Here is a 22,059-nt window from a genome sequence, read left to right on the forward strand (position 1 = left end):
ACGGTATTCATGGTGCTCACGGGGAGAGGAGTGGGAGAAGAAGGGAAATGAATGCTGTTTATGTACATCAATTTCTTCAATTTCCACACAGCTGATCTAGAACCCTGGAGCAGCAACTCCAGATGAAAATCCCATTATGTAGCTAAGTTAACTGTTGTCCTAAATGTGGTTGTCCAAATAAGTATGTGGCAGCAAAGTTATTAAGGCAATTAACTCACTATTTTTCTAAAATGATTAGGAAACGTTTTTCGCAAACATTGGGAAGAGACTGTTTTATGACTGTCATCACAGCATATGTTTGTCATATCAATAGTTTGTAAAAGATAGGAAAAGAATATGGAGGGGGGAAAGAATCAAAATTCAAGGTAGCTGCTTTTAGGTGGTACTTTTTATTCCACATACAATAGGTGAATTGGGTAATTTCTTTAAGGGGTTGGTCTCCATAGGTCTGATGCTGGTTGAGTCCAATCTTCTCCCATAATCCACTTCAGGTTGAATTCTTTAAAGTAATCCAGGCGATGACTGTTGGACAGAAAAAGAAATAGTGTTAACATTAATATTTTCTTGGCTCATGCAGGTCTCTTCAGAAAATGTGAGGATGGCGCCCGCTGCTAAATGCCATTCACCTGAACGACGGATACATTTTGGACATCTTAAAATAAACAGGCCATCCTTCTTGACACCTCTGCTCACACTCATCCTGTCTGTTTTCGAACCCCCTCCATTGCCTTCATCAGGGTATAACTGTGTGTTGCACCTGTATAGTCTCACTTTTGAAGTTGGGCATATTTACACAATGTGACAATCCTATGTGTGCCTTTAATCACACAAATTGTTTTGTAATCACTGTTCAGCATTACAGTACCCTCTAGTGAGGTGCATGTTATATAAAACCTATAAATAAAGTCAAACGAATTAACACAATGAAATGTTGTTTGAAAGTGGTTCGAAAACTAGCCTGTACAAGGATGCAGTCATAGAGGAAGCTATGCAAATAGTTAAAAAGAAACTGAAGCACCGATAATATTATAAGCAATAAATGCATATTCTTATCAAAAAAATCTGTTCGAACAGCAGCTACTTCTGTTGATCTACAACAAACCTCGGTGCTAAAATTTAAGTAATGGTGTTAATAAAATAGAAAGTTGATGTGGCCATTTTGTTTGACCATGACTTATCTTTGCCAATACATTTATTGACTACGAGTATGGTGTGTTTTTTGGTGCAGTAATACTACACCCGGATCTGTGGGTGTGATGTTTTATAGTTTATACTTTTGACACATCAGAATTAATTCTACACCTCACAATGGGGGTGGCGGGGGGGGGGGGAGTGACCTAAAAATACCATGGGCCAGGTTTATCAATCTTTCATGTAACACAGCAAGACACCTTCCTGCACTGCCCGAAAGCAATAGGTCAGGAATGCTCCATATTTACCAATATATGGTGCATTCCTCTTCTCTGCCTAGTGCCAATGCAGGCGCCCTGCTTTGCAAACAGGATTTTTGTTTGCAAGAAATGACAGCTTCCTGCACAAAAACAATCCTTAGAGGCTTGTTCCTCTTTCTAAGGGGGCTGCGGAATGTGATACACTAAAAAAGTGGAAATGACTTTCACATAATTGGGCTTCTCATGGGAAAGCATTCCATTTGGAGACATTCACAGGTTTACCAGTCTTGGTAAATCTGGGAATGTGCCAAAAAAACACGGGTGGATGTGTGGGTACACCCACGCTCAACCCATGGAATGCCTTCCCATGGCAGAGTAACGCAAGGCAGCGACTTGCACTGTCATGCGTTACTTTAGGTTTACCAAGTAAGGTAGGGCCACGCAATGCCCTTGCGTTGCTTGTTAAATCTGACTTCAGTATTGTGTTGCGCTTGTGACACCATGCGTGATGCAAGGGCAACTCAACACCATTATAAATCTGTCTCCATGTGTTATCTCTCTTCTAATGAGAAAACATTCAGCATGTAGTGATGTATACACTGTTTTCCCACAGAACCTTAGACAATTATTTTAAGAAAATAGTATAGAATAAGTTGCCTTTTCTTTCTTTCCACATTCTTCATGTGACTTTCTACAGAGATTTAGACATTAGCTCTCCTCCATAAATATATAGAAATTGTATAACCCACATTATTTCGATAGTTTTTATTTGTACAAAAAAGGTGTTTTGGTGCAGAATGAGAGACTTAAGAGTCAATGATAGTTGGAGCATATGAAGTTAACTGATTTTCTGTCTTAAATGGCTTAATTTACAGATAGAGTGAATGGGGTTGAGTTACCAAAATGTGTGCACACCAAATTGTTTCATACTTGCTCAAAACCTAAATTTGTGATTGCAAATACCAAACCTTCATTTACAAAATCAGAATGTGCATTTTTCTGACTGCAAATGACAATTAGAACTGGAACAATTTGCAAGATTGGTGGATGTTTAACTGTTTCTAAATATAGTGGGCCCCGTTTATGAGGTTTGCGGTAGGGCAACATCGCAGGCCTACCTGCTGTGCTGCCCTACAGCAAAAGAAAAGGGCAAGAATGGGCCATATCTAAGAGATACAGCACATTCCTGTCCTTTCCCCGTGCCCAATAGGCTACTGTGCGCCAAAGGCAGGTGCCTTTACACCATGTTGCAAGGGTGCCTGCATTGGGGGATGATTGTTTTTGTAAGGGAAGGGAAACCGTCCTGTACAAAAACAATCCCAAAATGGTTTTTCCTTTTTCTATGTGAGCTGCAGAATGCAGCACAAAAGGAGAAATAAAGATATTTCTCCTCGTTGTGCATCCCCTGAGGAGGCTACATTTTTGGCGCTGCCTCAGATTTACGATTTCTTGTAAATCTGAGGCAGTGTCAAAATGCCAAGGATATTGCTGGGAACGCCCCCAGCAAAGCCCATTGCACACCCCTTTAATGCAGAAAACTGTTTTGGTTTTATTAAATTAATTTTTATTTTCATCAGAAAAGGCATATTTATACAGTAAACATAAACCGAGAATTAATATAGACAAGACAAAAATGCAATTACATAAGCTAAAAACCGAAACCTCACGGCAGCATAACATATACGGAGGTGTTTTAGGGGAAGTACATCTTATTTCATATTTGCCAGATCCAACTCCCTTAATCCATCCAGAGCCAATGGTCCCCATAGCGCCTCTAGTTTGACTAATGATCTGATGCCCCTTGCCTTTGCCAGGGCTACCTCTAGGCCATAAGTATCTCTAATGATCGCGCACCAATCCTCTGCCACAGGTGGTGTAGCATAGACCCATACCCTGGCAATAGCCAGCCTATCAGCAGCCATCAAGATTGTAAAAAGACGCGCTACTGCTGGATTGTCATCTTTATACCCCAACATAATTTCAAGATCCTTAGGTGGATGATCCAATCTTAATTCACAATGAAGTATTTGTTCGATTTTCTACCAGTACCCACTCAATTCTGGACATTCCATAAACATATGTTTTAAATTAGCAGCATATAGTCCACATTTTGGGCAATTTACCATATCCCCCGTCCTATTTCCCTGGGCCCATTTAGCTATTCTAGCCGGGGTGTAATACAGCATGCAAGTGATACATATTTGTTGGAGCTGCAGACTGACAGAATGAACCGAATCCTTAGCATAGACCTGTTCAATCATTCTAGGTGAAACCATTGTCTCCAGGGTTTGAGTCCAGCGTTCCGCTAGTTTCTCACTACCCAATGGTCTGAAGCTATGTAAATGAGCATACATTGAACCAATGAGAGATTTGAGCTTCCCCCCATCAATACAATCCCAAACTATTGATTGCTGTATATCTTTTGCCGCCACATTAGAGGCCAGATAATCCTTAATCTGCAAGTATTTGAAAAAGAAATGGGCCGGAAGTTTATAGACCAGTTGTAGATTTTCGAATGATTTAATCCCTCTATCATTATATAAATCGCCCAAGCAGGTTATGCCATAGTTCGCCCAAGATTTACCGCTTGATCCTGAAACACCCCAGGAAAAGTGGGATTCCCCAACAGTGGGTAGTTTTTATGAAATATTGGTAAATCGCACCTAGTAGACATTGTTTGCCAAATATATGCAGTATCTTTGACGATCTTAAATTTTACCCTTTTGAAGTAATTTGGATCTCTAATTCCATATAGGAACTTATCCCTCTGGTTCCCCAACATAAACGCACACACAGAATCAGTCTGGTCTAAACCAAGCAAGCTACGAAACCGGCCCGTAAAAGCAGCCCAGAAATAAACTTTGAAATCTGGAAAGCTGAGCCCACCTTGATCATATGTGGCTTTAAGCAGCTCAATCGCCCTCCTCGGTTTTTTATATCCCCAAATAAAGCGGCTAAAAAAAACCTCTAATTTAAAAATATATATATTCGGGACTTTCAAAGGAATAGAACGAAACAAAAATAAGAATTTAGGTAAAATTTTCATTTTGATCAAGTTACACCTGCCTAGCAGGACTATAGGGAGTCTATGCCAAATTTTTAACAATTTAGTTGTTTCTTTTAAAAGGGGTTCATAATTTAAATCAATAATCTGGTTGATTTTAGCCATTATCTTTACTCCCAAATAAGTCACAGTAACACAAGATCCGGTAATGGAGTTCTGAATCCCAACAGTAGTAAGTACTTTAGTTTTGTCAGCGTTCAGTTTGTAGCCTGCAACTTTGCCAAATGTGTTTGCTTCTTCCTTAAAACTTATCACGGCCGCCTCTGGATTAATTGCATAAATTGCAATATCATCCGTGTAAGCTGTGATCTTAAGTTTAGAAATATCAGCTTCTAAAGGTTTGATTTGTGTACAATTTTGTAGTGTGCATAGAAACTGCTCTATATGAGGAGCGAATAGTAACAGGGACAAAGGGCATCCCTGCCTTGTCCCACTCAAGATCTGAAATGGAGGGGAGCACATACCACCATACGACAGCTTGGCCTGTGGATTACAATATAGAGTCTGTACACAAGACCGGAATTGAGATCCAAGACCAATTTTGGCCAATACGGCCCATAAGAAATCCCACCTAACCCGATCGAAGTCCTTTTCGGAGTCTAACAATATCATACCGAAGTCGATCCCCTTCTTATTTGCTAAATCAAATGCCCCAATGGCCATGTTGACGTGGGCGGTAGTGTCCCTCCCCATAATGAACACATGTTGTCTATCAGAGACGAGCCGCGGCACAAGTGGAGCTAGGCAAGTCGCCAAGATTTTTGAAAAACCTTAGCGTCAGTGTTGATAAGTGAAATAGGTCGATATGACCCGCACTCTGTAGGTGATTTGCCCTTTTTTTTTAAAGAATATAATTTGTGTAGTGTTCCACGACTCCGGTACCTGCCCGTTAATTGCCACAGATTGCATCACTCTACACATAGGCAATAGTATACTCTTTTAAAAGATTTAAAGAATTCTAATGGCAATGAATCGACTCCAGCTGCCTTCCCCATTGGTAATGTTGATAGCGCCAGTTCCACTTCTTCTACCAACACTATATCTTCTAATATAGCTGCTTCATCCACGTCTAATACTGGTATGCGACTATCCTCAATATAACCTAGTATTTCTTTCTGGTTCGGGGTCCACGTAAGTTTCTGGTAAAATAAGAGGAATTGCTCCAGAATAGCAGAATATTCAGTAAGCAAGTGTCCATCTAGACCCCTTATGGTGCTAATCCTAGTTTTTGCTTTTGCCTCTGCAGTCTGATGAGCCAATATCTGCCCTATATGTTCCCCAAATTCGTATCTTTCTAATCGATATTTAGTATAGCTAGGTGCCATTTTTTCCCGAAGGGTCTTCTTTACTAATACTCTAGCATCTATTAATGATAAAAGCAGAGTGTCTTGGGTGATCTGATCTTTATTTACTGCCTCCACATGCTGCATCCCAAGGTTACGTAGAGTACGTAGCAAAGACTCTGTTGTGTTTTTGCGTTTCATATTCTGAGCAAAGATATATTTTTGTGTAATGCCACGAGCAAACGCTTTCATTCCATCCCACACGATCATTGGTGATGCGGTCCCTGTATTAACTCTAAAAAACTCTTCCAATTCCTTGGCCATATTATCTAAATAGTCACTGTCTGTCAGCAGATATCATGGAAAAGAAAACGGTCTAATCTCCCTCTTTTCTATGTCAACCCGGAATACTAACATGATTGGATTGTGGTCTGATGTTACACAAGGGCATATTTCTATATCCGATGTTCTAATTAGACCGTCTGATACCCAAACCATATCTATCCTTGAATAAGATATATGAGGGAGCGAATAGTATGTATACCCTGGTATTGTTGAATATTGGTTTATCCATAAGTCTTTAACAGACTGTAACCTTGCCATTTGAAATATAGTAGCGCGCGTCTTACTCATTCTTTGAGCACTGTTATAAAGGAGTCAATATTTGATTATGGAGCATGCTCCCGCGCCATGGAACATAACAAAAAGTGATGTTCTGACGGCACGCAGGGTTACCACTGCAACAGAGGCATTGCAATGAAAGAGGCTGGGAGTTAGCCAACGTAGTAAACGCCCACGAAGTCCTGAATTTGTGGATATTGACAAACCTATCTATACTTACTGCCAAAGCCTGTGAATTGGACGTGAAAAGCACTCTAACATCCACATATTTTATGTAGGTGCAGAGCAATTGTTGTTCCAACTAGAAAGATATTTTGCAAGTGTAGGTAAAAAAGTTACATGTGCACTGGCCTGCAGTTGTTACCTGTCACATCGAGGGAAGTCTTCGATAATCTCACTGTTCAAATGGGCAGAAGGCAAAGAGAAAAAGTTAGCATACCTAAATATCACTGCGGGGAATGCAGCGGAGTTTTTACACGTTTCCAGGAATACAGCAATCCCCTAAAGGACTTCGGAGAGCTTATTTTCGTAAAATATACATTTTTGTAGCAGTTTGGACTCAAATGCACCTTTTGCGTGCAGGCGTTGGAGCCCGCGTTTTTTAGCAATATTCTTGATGATGCTTAGATATAAATCTGCCTCTATTTTTTTCCAGATGGAGCATTACTCCTTTTTTGGCATGCACAATAATACCTTATGATACACAAAGAGGTCTATGGAAACCATGGGGCATATTACCAACAACTAGCGATAATTTTTGTCTCTAACTTGTTTAGAGACAAACATTATCGCCGCACATCGGCGATTTTTATCGCAGATAAACCTTGCTATTAACAAGGTTTATCGCAAATGCGATAAAAAACGGCCGAAATGCATGAATATCGCTGAAAAGTCAGCGATATTCATGCATTATCGAGCAAATGCTCTTAGCCATGTTATCCACCTCCCATTGGATAACATTGCTAAGAACTGCTCAGGGCAGGTGTTAGCTTTTGGAGATATTCCCGCTTAGCGCGAATATCTCCAAAAGTTGGTAATAGGAGATAGCGATGTTAGCGACTGTTTTCAGTCTCTAACATCTTGGCACGCCCACTTTGCATCTCATTAGTGATAAATATCACTGACATGCAAAGTGGGGCCCAAGATGGTCGCTATCTCCTACTAGCTGTCGCTAACTGGTGTTAGCGACAGCTTGGTAATAGGGAGTTAATTTTATCTCCGCTTTCTTGGCTTTTAAAGCCAAAAAAGCGGAGATAAACCCCCTTGATAATATGCCCCTATATTCGTTGATTCATTAACTCATACCTTTCTGCATGTTTGCTAATACCAGACAGGAGAAATATATCAGGATGACAATACAGTACATTGAGTGTAGGGTTCAGTTGTAAATGCACCTTTCCTTTTTCTTTTTACTTCTTTCTAAAGAAATCAATAGTGTTTGAGGTTTTTCTATACCCAGTTTGCACAGTTGACACATATTTAGAGAAAAATGGCAACATATATATCTCCAAAAAGCTCTAGTAATGTATACATCTCTGAAAAACAGAGGAATTAAATTACACTTAGAAAGCAAATTTCACTGCCACGGCGTTTTCATCTTACTTTTTCAGGAATCAGCCTGATTTAATGTTGGTTGTTAATGTATTTTTCAACACATTCACAAAGGCCCAGACCTTTCCCTGCCCCTCTCCATCTCCACCAAGAATAGTGGTGGTCCACAACTAACCCTTAGTGTGAGAAAACATGCCGTGGAAGAGAATTACCCACAGTCATTTGGTGGGATTCAGTTTTCAGCAAATAGCTCAACTCCTGATATTGTGAATCAGGGTTTGAGGGTCTTTCTCCAATTCCAAAGTTTTGCGTCAAGGCGTAACGTTTTGAAAATGAACACAAATATGACCGGAAGAGAACATTTAAGGCTAGAGTAATATGCTGAACAAAAACAAAATACAACACCACAACATCGTAGGAGTAGCTAACAAACACTCTAATGGTGTGCAAGAGTCACCTAAAAGTGTGGAATTTTAACTGGAACTAAATCACTGACATGGGTCACCTGAACATGTATTACATTCATTTATCAGCATCCTAGCTTGTGTGTAGTGGTGGAAAGTTGTACAGGGATGTCTGAGTACTTACAAGTTCGGGCCTTGCCCTTCCTGGATCTCATCTGAGGGAATGGGATAAAGCGACTCGTATGTTCTTCCTATCCCCGATCCATGAATTGCGTAGGAGTTCATCATGTCTACATCAGGAGGGAAGTAGCTCCAAGGAATCAGCGCTCTGCCAATCCATCTGCCCCAGTTAGAGGTAATGTCTGCGTCAAAACTCAAGTCAAGCTCTTTCTTGTACAGACAGGGACCAGAAGAAAATTATCATAATCGTGTCCAGGAAAAGGAAATGCAGCACAGTTAGCATTTTTTAACAGATTTGGGTGTTACATGGCTCCCTTTCCCAGATTCTCCACCACCACCATTTCCCGGCTCAAACAAGAAATTCTTGTACAATAAATAGGCAACATGGATCACATGAAACCTGTTTCTTCTACAGTCATTTGAAATGTATGGGTCATAATCCCCCTTGACGCCAATATCACAATTTCCACCTTCAACACAAATCATTAGAAAAGATTGAATCCACCACAGTGCAGAACCAATGTTCATTCATTCAATCCTAGCTAATAATATAGCTCTAGCCACTTATACTGCAATCACCATTGGAACTATAGTGGTGTATGTTGGTGCATAGTAGGCAAACTGACCCCATCTCTCCTTCTTATTTCTACCCATTCACTGTTTAGAAATCGTCAGTGTTTTTTTTCAGTAAAGTTAAGGTCATGAATATAGGGCCCAATAGGGACCCGTTTCAATGTCCATTCTAAAATACTACTGTGTCAGGGACCCAGCCCACTTAAATCCCTGGTTATACAGGGCAGCTTCCAATGGGCCCTGCAGATGCTCTTTTGCGAACTCTCATAGGGCCAGATGTAAGTAATCACTTGTTTGAGATTTCCTAATAGCAAATTTTAGCGATTCGCTATTAGGAAATCACAAACTGCAATGTACAACAATGTGTCTTACCAGGCGTGGCCTGTGAAGGTAAGAGCGGTAAGGCGCGGTGGGGGGCAGTCATCATACGACGACGAGGGAAACTTACATTCTAAAAAAAGATAACCATGGCTTTCTTTTTTTTATTTAAGTTTCCCTCGTTGTTGTATGTCGACACCCTCCTTCCCCGCCCCACTGCTCTTACCGGCACAGGCCATGCCTGTTTGACACTGTTTGTGATTCGCAGTGGACCACAAAAGGACCTGCCTCATCAATATTCATGAGGCAGGTCGTAATTTGCAAGCCATTGTGAATGGTGACAATCACAGGGATGGTGGCCTTCTGGGGTCAGCAGACCACAATATCTGTGATTGCTTTTTAAATAAAGCATTTTTTTTGTAATGTAGCCACTTTTCCTAAAGGAAAACTGGATGCATTTAGAAAATAAAAATGAAAAGCTACATTTCCATTTTGTAAGAGTAGGATGGACCACTGCCTCCTATAAAAAAATGTTGGTGCCCACATTCACAAAGGGGAAGGGGTCCCTTGGGGACCCCTTTCCGTTTGCAAATGGGTTACCACCAACTTGAAGTTGGTGGTAACTGCGAATGTTTGAGAACCTCATCCCTGGTCTCATAACATTCATGCATACTAGTGCTATTCAGTATTAGGAAGGGAAGCCCTGAACATGCCCCTTCCTAATACTCAATTGCAAAAGCAAAATGTGATTTGGTAACAAGTTACAGAGTCGCATTTTGCCTTCTGTACATGTCAAAATACATCTTACTGGTCGCAAACAGCTATCACAGATGGACCGGGCGTTCGAAAAAAAAAAAACACCCAACTGCAGTCGATTGTAATTACTTAATAAAGGAAATTACCACACGTCATCCAGTCCGACCAAGCAAATTGTAGTTAGATGGCACTTAAAATGTCTCCTATCTCCTCATATACAAAGGTGTAGGGACCGCTGACGAATAGGGCTGCAGGCCTGAGTTACAACCATGGGTGGGCTGCTGGATTCAATCATGTGTCCTAACCCTCACTGTGAAGGCACTCTGACAAATACAACGCAGGTAGGAGTCCAAAGATAAATAATGTCCTAATAGCGAGTCCCAGTGGGATGTAAGGTTGTTTTTCGACCATTTGAGGTCGCAAAACAATCGCATTTACCACCAATTTCAAATTGGTCATACAACAGTCGCAAATGGGAAGGGGACCCCTTCCCCTTTGTGATTGGCAGCAAAAAAAAATTTAAGATAAGGCAGTGCCTGCTCTTAAAAAATTTAACTGAAATGTTTAATTTTTATTTTTTTCATTCATACCATTTTCCTTCAAGGGAAACAGTCTGCATAAAAAAATCCTATATTGAAAAAGCAGTCCCAGATATGATGGTCCGCAGACCCCAGCAGGTCACCATCCCTGTGAGTGCCAGGCATTCCCAATGGGTTGCAAAATGCAACCTGCCTCATGATTATTAATGAGGCAGGTCTTTTGCGACCCATTTGGGATTTGCAGTTTACTGTTGTACATCAATGTTTGTGACTCGCAAATTGAAAGTTGCAAAAAAAAAGCACATTGCAAGTTGCAAACACTGAGGGTCGTACATCTGGCCGTAGAAAGCTAGCATCATGCGGACAACTGCCCACTTGCATCAAAGTCAATTGCATTCGCAAACGGTGGGAATCGCAATTTTCGACCGTTTGCGAATGCAATTGACTAATTTGGAATGCATCATGCATTTAGCAATTTTAGGAATCGCAACCATGTTGCGATTTGTAAAATTGCGATTGCATTTAAGAAATCGCAATTTCAGATTTCTTAAATGCAATGCATGATTATTTTTAAATTGCGAATTCGCTCCTTGGAAGGGGTAAATTAGCATGAAGTTGAACTTCATGCTAATTTACCGAAAACTTTCACACATGCACTAGTTGCATATTTGAAAGTTTTAATTTACACACACACATGTCCTTAGTTCATGTGTGTGTGTAAATTGCACTTAAAGTTAAATTTCAGGGGTGCAGGGAGGGGTTCTTTGGACCCCCCCCTGCACCCTTGAAATTGCATTCACATTTTGCAAATCGCAATTTGAAATTCGCAAAATGTGAATGCCTTCCCATTCATTTCTATGGGCCTTTTGGCCCATAGGAATCAATGGGAAGGGTTTTCCTTAATTACGATTCGCAAATTGTGAATCGCAATTAAGGAAAAATACCGAATCGCAAAAATATTGCGATTTTTTAATGCATAGCATTTTGCGATTTCTTAATTGCGATTCCTTATTTTTCGCAATTAAGAAATCGCAAACGGTTACAATGATGCATGTGGGCCAACATTCCAATCTATGATGGGCTAAACATCAACCTGCAGAAGAAGTGAGTGAAAATTAAGTAAAGCAGGCCCGGTTTTTGCTACCTGGCGATAAACGGTCGAACTAGCCAGTCATCCATGCTAATATTACGGTCTTATAAGTCAGTTTCATATTACAAAAAAATGTTCTGCAAACAAGAGCATGAACTCAGCGGTGCAGTTCAAAATCGCTGAACACATGTCTGATTATAACGTTTCGTGCACTTAGAAAATCATAGGAAGTGACTCGCAATAAATTCACTCTTGTCCGAATGCACTCAAAGGGGAAAATCCAAATGCACTCAGTGGAGAAAAATGATTAGCATTGAGTGGCTTCTTATTCAACTCTCTGTGAGACAAGAAGGTTCGGATGAATAAGAGGGTCCCTGAGGAAAATATTAACAACCTTAGGCGACATTTGTTGAGCAATGCTGCCCTCCGCTGGTTGGTCAGAATGCTCCACGCGCCCTGCGTGCCTTTCGATTTCTGAGGAAAGCTGTTCTGAATTCCATCACACGAGTTCCAATCAAGGCAGCTTACCTCAACCTTCCATGAATATCAAAATACGTTTTAGCTCTGATTTCAAAATGAGCATGTCGCCTTTATATCTATGCAATTTAACACAACTCCTCTTTTTTATGTCTCCAAGCTGCCGGGAAGCACAAACACAAACGGGAACTAAAACGTGCAAACAGCTAATAGGCTAACAGAGCCCCTGGCATCTACAAAATATGTATTTATGCAAAGCTGCTGTCAGCTGTATGTAGCAGATTCCAATTAACAGCTTTACTGTGCATAGATGTAGCCTATGTATTAGCACCCCAATTAGCGGTTCGGTATGGGTATCTTGTGCATTACCGTTAAACACAATTTCATAAACGTCCATTTTTTTTCTTTTTTTTTTTTGCAGTTTTATATAGCTCGAACTCGACCCGAAGGTATTGGACGGAGCGCTTTACATGAGCACCAGTTACATTACACACATCGCGTTTGATACGTTGCCGGTTTTAATCTCACAAGTTCTTTGACAAAACTTCCAGACTTTTGCAAGTGCATTGATTAATCCTTTGCAAAGCACTGACTATTCCTTTTCAAGCAGTAAGAACTAATGGCCATTGGGCATTGTGTAATTGTCAATAGGAAAATCAAATTCCCCTATTAAATTGTATAGCCCTGCAATCAATTCTCGCTGCACTAGGCACCTTTCCTCTGGAAGGATGAAGACAATTTACTTTAAAAGTATATATATATTTTTTCTTTATCGAAGTGAAATCTTGGATCATAGGAATGTGTGGCTAATCATCTAATGAAGACCATAATCAAGAAAGAATAGATGCCTTCAAATAACAAGATGGTGAAAGAAATCGCCTTTCCTGGCAAGCAGGTAGGGCATATGTACAGTTTTGCTCCCACTGAACTATGGTGCATATTTATAAGGAAATGGTGGAGCATAGCAATGCGTCAAATTTCGCAGCAGCATGTTACGGCGTTTCAAAACCGCAGGGGTGCGCCGTATTTACAACAACATGGGGGACCCCTGTGTTTTCCCTAGAGCTGAAGCTCAAAATAGCTGCCTAGCGCCAACACTGACACCTTTATGACATAGTGCAAGGGTGCCTGCGTTGCAGGGAATTATTTGTTATGTGTAGGAAGGTGTCCCTTCCTGAACATAAACAATTAATAATGGCGAATTTCTACTTTATGTGTTCTGCATTCTGCAGCACACATAGAAGTAGCCAATCATCAGTATTTAATAATCGTTTATGTGAAGGAAGGAACACCTTCCTGAACAAAAACAATCATTAATGGTGTTTTGCTCTTTCTGTGCATGCTGCAGAATGCAGCAAACATAGAAAAAGCAAAAACAAGGAGAAAAAAAAGGTATTACTCCTTGTTGCGCCATTCTAACACCTGCCATTGCAGTGCTTTCATTTTTGGCGCTGCCTCAGATTTACAGATCCTTGTAAATCTGGGGCAGTGTCAAAAAGCAATCGGTATTTCTCGCCTGCAAGTTGTCCAGAACTCGGCAGCGCGCGCCATATTAGATCTCACCAGGAGGGCCAGCGCCAGTGCTCTTCTGACAAATCTTCAATGGCTCCCGATTAAAAAGCGGATTGTCTTTAAAACATTGACGATGGCCTGGGTGCCATGTATCTCCGGAAACAGATGAAGTTCTATCTGCCTTCCAGATGGATCACTGAAATAATATTGAGCGCATTAATATCGACTTGCAAAAATATGATGAGAAAATATCAAAGGACAAAATATCGAGTTTCTATCTTTATACAGGTAAGTACAAAAATATCGACTCTAAAATATCGACTGTAAATAATATAGACTGTCAAAATATTGTTTTTTTTTATATGTCTTTAAATTAAGTTAAAACTAATATAAAGATAAATATATTTAATATAAACTTAGTTAAAATGATTAAATAAATGTAATATTATTAAATAATTAATGTAAATTACAAAAAAAAATAATAAATATATATATATAAATACATATTATTGACTAAACATATATAATATTTTTACCGTAGCATAGCAAATAGTTTAAAATTTATTGTAACAACTATAGTGAATTCAACAGTAGACAAATGCTGGATAGCGTAGGGGTAAAATTACTATTCCCACTCCAGTGGGTGCAACAGTAGGGAAAACGTTGGATAGCGTAGGGGTAAAAATTACTATTCCCACTCCAGTGGGTGCAACAGTAGGGAAAACGTTGGATAGCGTAGGGGTAAAAATTACTATTCCCACTCCAGTGGGTGCAACAGTAGAAAGCGTTGGATAGCTTAGGGGTAAAAATTACTATTCCCACTCCAGTGGGTGCAACAGTAGGGAAAGCGTTGGATAGCTTAGCGGTAAAAATTACTATTCCCACTCCAGTGAGTGTAACAGTAGGGAAAGCGCTGGATAGCGTAGAGGTAAAAATTACTATTCCCACTCCAAAGAGTGCAATAGTAGGGAAAACATTGGATAGCGGAGGGGTTAAAATTACTATTCCCACTCCAGTGAGTGTAACAGTAGGGAAAGCGCTGGATAGCGTAGAGGTAAAAATTACTATTCCCACTCCAAAGAGTGCAACAGTAGGGAAAACATTGGATAGCGGAGGGATTAAAATTACTATTCCCACTCCAGTGGGTGCAACAGTAGGGAAAGCGTTGGATAGCATAGGGGTAAAAATTACGATTCCCACTCCAGTGGGTGCAACAGTAGGGAAAGCGTTGGATAGCGTAAGGGTAAAAATTACTATTCCCACTCCAGTGGGTGCAACAGTAGGGAAAGCGTTGGATAGCGTAGGGGTTAAAATTACTATTCCCACTCCAGTGGGTGCAACACTAGGGAAAGCGTTGGATAGCGTAGGGGTTAAAATTACTATTCCCACTCCAGTGGGTGCAACAGTAGGGAAAACATTGGATAGCTTAAGGGTTAAAATTACTATTCCCACTCCAGTGGGTGCAACAGTAGGGAAAGCGTTGGATAGCGTAGGGGTAAAAATTACTATTCCCACTCCAGTAGGTGCAACAGTAGGGAAAGCGTTGGATAGCGTAGGGGTTACAATTACTATTCTCACTCCAGTGGGTGCAACAGTAGGGAAAACGCTGGATAGCGTAGGTGTTAAAATGATTACTAAATATTAATTATTTATCAATTAAATATTTATAATTAATTACCAATTATATTTTAATTATTTACCAATTAATAATTATTGAACAATTATTATTAATTAACATAATTAATTAGTTATTATTAAATTTCTTCCCACCCTATCCCCCTATAAACCCACAACACGCTGCAGAAAATAATTTACTAAATATTAATTATTTATCAATTAAATATGTAAAATTATTTACCAATTATATTTTAATTAATTACCTATTAATAATGAATTAACAATTATTATTAATTTACATAATTAATTAATTATAATAAAATTACTTCCCACCCTATTCCCCTATAAACCCACAACCCGCTACAGAAAATAATTTACTAAAAATTAATTATTAATTATGTATTATTTATTACCAATTATATTTTAATTATTTACCAATTAATAACTAATTAACAATTATTAATAATTTACATATTTAATTAATTATAATTAAATTACTTCCCACCCTATTCCCCTATAAACCCACAACCCGCTACAGATTTATATTACACAATTATTAAAAATTATTAATAACTACCTTATTTTCGATTTTTTTTTGGTCTATATTCTATCTAGTCGATATTATGTCTAGTCTATATTTTTGATTCGATATTTTGGCTATTAATATCGATATTACACGATATTTTTGTAGTCTATATTATGTCTGGTCGATATTTTTGCTAGTCTATATTTTTTACTTGATATTTTGTCCAAACGATATTTTGGAATCGATATTATGTCAGTTTACCCTTCCAGATCACTTAGATCTGCCACCCTTGCCTTGGCCGTGGTTCCTGCTACGCGGCGAGCTAGGTGCGGTGGACGTTCCTTCAAACTCCTCGCACCTCAGCTATGGAACGCCCTTCCCTTGTCCCTAAGAACCACTGGCAATTTGCTTACCTTCAGGAAGAGTCTTAAAACCCTGCTTTTCACTCAGTAAAGTATTTCCGCTCTCCCGCCCATCTGTACAGTTGAGGATCTTAAGCGCCGGGACACTCCTCGGAGTAGCTGAGCGCTATAGAAATCCCCCATATAACATAACATAACATATTGCAGAGAACTGCCCACAGCAACACCCATTGCATGCCCCTTTCATGCAGATAACTGCGTGAAAGGGCCCCATTTTTACAAAGCGGTGTTAAGCCACAACAAAAAGTGCCTTAGTGCCACTTTGTAAATGTGATGCAGGGTATTGTACCACCGGAACATCGGTAAAAGTGACGTTCCGTTGGCGCAATCCCCTTGGAAATATGCCCCTATGAGTTTAAATTTAGGTCAGCAAGCAGCCATATTAAGTACATGTTTTGCTATGGTAAAAAAGGCATAACCATTTTGCATCACTTTTGAAGCATGAAAACTACTGCACACACAAAACAAGCAGGTTATGTTTTACATGGCAAGCGTGCAAGCTGTGACTTGCCGAGCTCACCATAACTGGGGAATTTCAGGTTTTTGTTTGTTCTTATTTCTTAACCAGAACTGCACTTTAACTGTGATTGTTTAAGTTAAATTCAGATTTTTAAAAAATATACATTAAGGTCTGATGATCAAACAAAACCATATATTCTGTTTTATTTTCAGTGAGTATCTGGGGTTTTTTAATGTGCACTATAGCCAAACCCTCCTGTGCAACAGGCACAGACTGCACATGGGTATTTCGTACATGAGCTGCCCTTTGGCCAGGCTTTTTGCCCAACAGTCTGTGGACAGACAACAATTGCTGCACATGCCAGAAGAAGGCCATGCTCAGCAAGGGTTGACAACAGGGCCTGGCCTTTTGCTAGTCCCTGCAACCAGCCTTCCCAGGGCAGCCCACCCTCCTAACAGACTCCTTTCGGCCATGTGCAGTGATGGTTGGCTACACAGCCTAACAAGACAAAGTGGCCAACTACCTCATGCAGCCAACCACCAATCACTGTCCTCAACACACCGTGCATGACTGTTGGTCATGCACAGTTGAACTATCACAATTGCTTTGATCAGGATTAGCGGATCCTAAACTGTTTTCACAGAGAGTCAGACTCCTGGAGGTTCTGCTGAGCATGAGGACGTTCCAGGGTCTATAAAAACAACACATAATCTGGAAGTCCAATGGCAAAACCCACTTTTTCTAAATTAATTTTGACGCTGGGAGTTGAAAATGGCCCTTTCTAGGGTGCTTTCCCTCGACATTTTGCTTTTCTCCTTCTCAGTTTTCCGTTGCTCTGGATGCTAGCCTTAGTACTGGAGTGCATTTAGCACTGCCGTGCAGTGTCAATGTGCTATGCTCATCATATACGTACTGTGAAGCAGTGTATATATGATTGGCTGATTCAAGGTAGGTTTAAGGCTCTTGTCATATGGTAAGACCCATACCAGGGGCATGTATCTCAAATGAGCCTCCATGGGCCTGCTGCACTGGTTGTGCCAATCAAGGAGGTAACTCATTGATTGTGCCACAGATGTGCCCTGGTGTAGTTTGTGTGCACAGGTTACTGTTACTCCGTTTGGCATTTATAAAGTTAAGTGCCAAGATTCTGCATGTCTTCTGCTATAACCCAGTTGTCCCTGGTGATAGGGGGCTGGACTGGGAAGAGGTTGGGCAGGTGTGTGTATGCATTACCAGCAAGAGTCATGAATGGCACTGAATGGTGTGTTATGTACAGTGGGGCATACTTCTCATATTGGATTAGCATAAGGGGGTGTAGGGAAAGGCTGTTGAGCATTATTTCCCATGGGCAGATTAGTAACTGTATATTGTTTGGTATTGATGAGTTTGTAATAGTGAATCCTCTTCAGTAGTTTGAGGGGGTTTGATGTTACAGTGATGGGAATGTCACTTTAGGAAAGTGGCGATTTAGAGGTGTGTGTGGTTCTGTGTGCCTGGCGGCCTGTCTCCTAATTCACAACTGGGTGCTAAGGGGAAAACCACATCTGTGCATTCCTGATAGACGGCCATAAGCTAGTGGTTAATGGGAAACTGCAAATCTCTGCCTCTGAGTGGCATTTTTGGGATGGTTACGTGGAGGTGGAATTGCGAGCTGCGTCCTAAGGAGCAAGTTCTTGGCCACACTAAAGATTGTAATCAAACCTCACGGGGTACGATGGCATACAGGACAACATTTAGAGAGGGACTGTGCATTTCAAAGGTGGCCTTTTGAACTGATTGTATCTTCAAAGGCTATGGTGGGTATAACTACTGGAACTTCAGTCTCCGAAAGTAGAGACACTAATGAATTTGGAACCTGTTAGACTTTGCATCTTTTGGCTTGTTTACCCTGTCTTTTTGCTTTTTGACCTCCCAGTCTTGACTCTGTGTTTGCTGGTTTAGTGTCTCTGTACACTTTCTCACTGCTGTTCAGTGTTAAAGTGTAAGTGCTCCTGTTGTAAATTGTTATTGTGGATTGGTGTTTCCATGATTGGCATATTTAATTTACTTTGTGCAAAAAGGAAGGTGCTCACCAGAACAAACTTAATTAGCTCCAAGTTAATTCAAAATTATCATTATTGTCGTTGAAGTTAAAAATTGGACTTGAAACAAAATTCTCTTAGACTGTGAAACACCTGCGAGTGGGAAGAAGCGGTTGTGACCGTCCAACCGCTTCTTCCCACCGCAGGTGCTGGGGAGATAGTTTTAGTTTGCAGACCCGTAGGTTAGTGATGCAAGAGACTGGTCCCGAACAGTACTTGGGCCACTATTAAAGCTTTCTATGACTGTATGGTTATCGAACGAAGCTGCAGGATTTACAAGCGAACTATAGTTATTACTTGAGATTCCAGGACTTCTTCTTTTTTATATGGTCTAAGAGAATTTTGTTTCAAGTACACAGGCTGATCGTGCCTGGATCTAAATAGCTACACCATGATGAAGTTCCAGCTGTGGAACGAAACACGTTGGCTGATGTCCAATTTTTAACTTCAACTACAATAAAGATCATTTTGGATAAACTTGGAGCTAATTGACTTTGTTCTAGTGCACCTTTCTATTTTCTTTTTGCACAAAGTTTGCTTATCTGGTTTCCAGTGGCGGGGAAGTGCGGCGGGCTCTGGAAGCAATTGGACAGACTCTTTAACGGTTTATATCCACCTGGGATTTGACGTGCTGAACTGTGGTCAGCTGCACTTTTTTTTTTTTTTTTTATTGATATTTAATTTACTGTAAGCCCCTAGTAAAGTGCACAGAGTGCGCCAGGGTCTGTAAATCAAATGCTACTAGTGGACTTACAGCACTGAGTGTTCTACCCACATGCGTAGCCCTGAAAAGGTATCTCAGACCTGCCACTGTAGTGTCTGTGCGCAGTTTGTAACTGCCATGTCGACCTGGCAAGTGCATCTTGCCATGTCGTAATCTTCCCTTTTATTACACCTAAGTCACCCCTAAGGTAGGCCGGGGGTGCCCCTGTGGGCAGAGTGCTATGAATGTTAAAGATAGGATGTGTACTGGTGTGTGTGGCATGTCCTGATAGTGAATTACAGTGCATTTAGTTTTTCACTATGGAAAGGCCATCTTTCCCATAGTATAGAATGGGAGTTTTCCTTATAACTTCCCATTGGGACAAGATAGGGAAAAGTAATTTAGTATGCCTGGACTCAGAATGTAAAAGTGCATCTTTTAGTAAAGATGATTTTTATGTTCTGTATTTGAAAACACCACTTTTAGAAAGTAGTTATTTTCTTGCTTAGCCATCCTGTGTGCCTCTGCAGGGTTTGCCTCCTGTTCTGAAGTCTCAGGGACTGCAAAGACTTCACCTACCTCTGAGTCTCGCTTCTCGAACCATTGTTTCAGTTACCATAGAGAAAGGAAAAAGCAACCGACTCCGTCAAAGATTCCGCTGCTGGCTCCATGTCCTGAAGGCACAGCAGAAGGCACAGCCGCATCTCGCACTGCAACCCTGGTCTCACCGACAACTAAGCCGTCGCTGCCTGCTGACTTTGCCACCAGTGGCTGCATCATGGCTGAGGGGAACCGCTCATAAGGATCACACGCACCGCCTCGTCCCACACAGCAGTCTGGTCTGACCGATGCCAGCTCCCTCTAACCAGCTCTGTTGCTTGCACTGTGACCTGCCAGCACTGCAACGAGCAACGCTTCACTCCACATCGTAGCCCCGGTCTCACCGATGCCGCTGGATGACTGTCACCGAGCCACGACCTGCACCACGCCTTGAGGGCACTGGACACTGCACTGCTTCACTTCATATTGCAACCGTGACGGTTGCCAAAACTGGCTAGCACCAACGAGTCGGCCGCAATGAAAAAGGTACTGTTTACGAGTCTGCTAACACCCCCGACCGACATGATCAGACAGAACTGTTGGATTCTGTTGTTTTCTGTATCGTGGTAGCCCCAGACAGAGATACAGACTCTGAAGAACTGTGTTTTTGAATAGTTCTGCAATTTTAAAAGATATCTTACAAAGTATATATTTTTAGGTTCTTTATGTTGGATTCTTATCGTTTTGGTCTTGTTTTGGATATATAAATATATTGGATATTTTTCTAAACTGGTGAGGTGTCCTTTTGCAGTGTTTTCACTGTAGGCTATGTGCAAATACTTTACAAACCCTCTGAAATAAACCTGACAACTTGTGCCAAGCTACCAGGGTGGGGGGGGCGGGTAAGCAGGGGTTATGTTAGAGTGTAGCTCCCTTACCCTTCCTAGGAAGAAATGTCCCTACTTAGACGAAGGTACCTACCTCTGCCAACTAGAGACCCCCATTCCTAACAGAACCATACTATGCTGGTTCGATACTGGGACATTGACAAGAGCTACCATTAGGGTAGGAAGGACTGCAACTCAACTAGTCGCAGACTTGCGGTGGCTTGGAGGTTGTTGTGCTCCAGGAAGGGGACTATCACTTGGTGGATTTTTTCTGAACGTTGATAGCCTTTGGCTAAATGCCATCTGCTATTGGCCTGGCTCCCAAAGTACTCTCCAAGAGCTAGTGAGCTGGCATCCTGTCCACAAGATCCCAGGGACACAAAGGATCTCACTGGCTCCACAAGATCGTAAGGACCGCACTGGGTGAGGCGGAGACTGGTGGAAGCCGCCGTGGCCTGTTCAGGCAAGAGTGGTGGGGTCGGGTTGGGAGGATTTGACAGACAACCATGAGGGAACATTAAATAAATAATTTAGTTTTCCTCATCATCATCTTTCGAAATCCCCCTAACCCGCCACATTGCTCTTACCTGCACTGGTTGCGAATGGGTGGAAGTGATCGCGGTTGGGACCAGGACCGTCCTGACATACACCATCATCTAGCTATGCAAGAGGAGTGTGTGCACAAAGATAGGCAGCCATCTGAGTTGCTGAGATGTGAGGAGTGCAGGGGAGTGCAGGAGGAAGCTTGTAGAGTCTGAGGGACCTGTGCTTGCACCCAGGGGAACAGTGCTCGCTTGCATTTCAGAGCAGGTGGTGTCCAAGGGGAATTAGGGGAACCTGAACCAGAAGCTGAGACTGTCTTCAGCCTCCATAATTGAGAGGACGAAAGTGCCTGACATTGCAGCTTCTGTCCGAGGTCATTGGCTCCCTCTTACTACAACAAAAGGTGTCCAGGAGTCACAACTGAGTGTTTTTACTCTAGACTGACCACCATACGACTTACAGGTTAGATTGTGAACTAAATATTGTTCATGTGTGAAAACCATTCGACTACTCATATGCTC

General features: G+C 41.2%; 1 protein-coding gene across 1 annotated transcript in view; it reads right to left on the reverse strand.

Moving 5' to 3' along the window:
* Window positions 1–244: 244 nt before the first annotated feature.
* Window positions 245–22,059, reverse strand: part of LOC147728359 (UPF0462 protein C4orf33 homolog) — a 109,388-nt gene continuing 87,573 nt past the window's right edge. Inside the window, exons 6-7 of the mRNA XM_086962159.1 lie at window positions 8,499–8,704; window positions 245–522 (exon numbers count right to left, since the gene is read on the reverse strand). Of these exons, the coding sequence (XP_086818285.1) occupies window positions 426–522; window positions 8,499–8,704 (303 nt within the window). The 3' untranslated portion in view covers window positions 245–425. The remainder of the gene's footprint in view (window positions 523–8,498; window positions 8,705–22,059) is intronic.

The sequence above is a fragment of the Lissotriton vulgaris genome, chromosome 3_1, assembly GCF_964263255.1.
Source record: "Lissotriton vulgaris chromosome 3_1, aLisVul1.2, whole genome shotgun sequence".
In the NCBI taxonomy this organism is placed as follows: Eukaryota; Metazoa; Chordata; class Amphibia; order Caudata; family Salamandridae; genus Lissotriton; species Lissotriton vulgaris.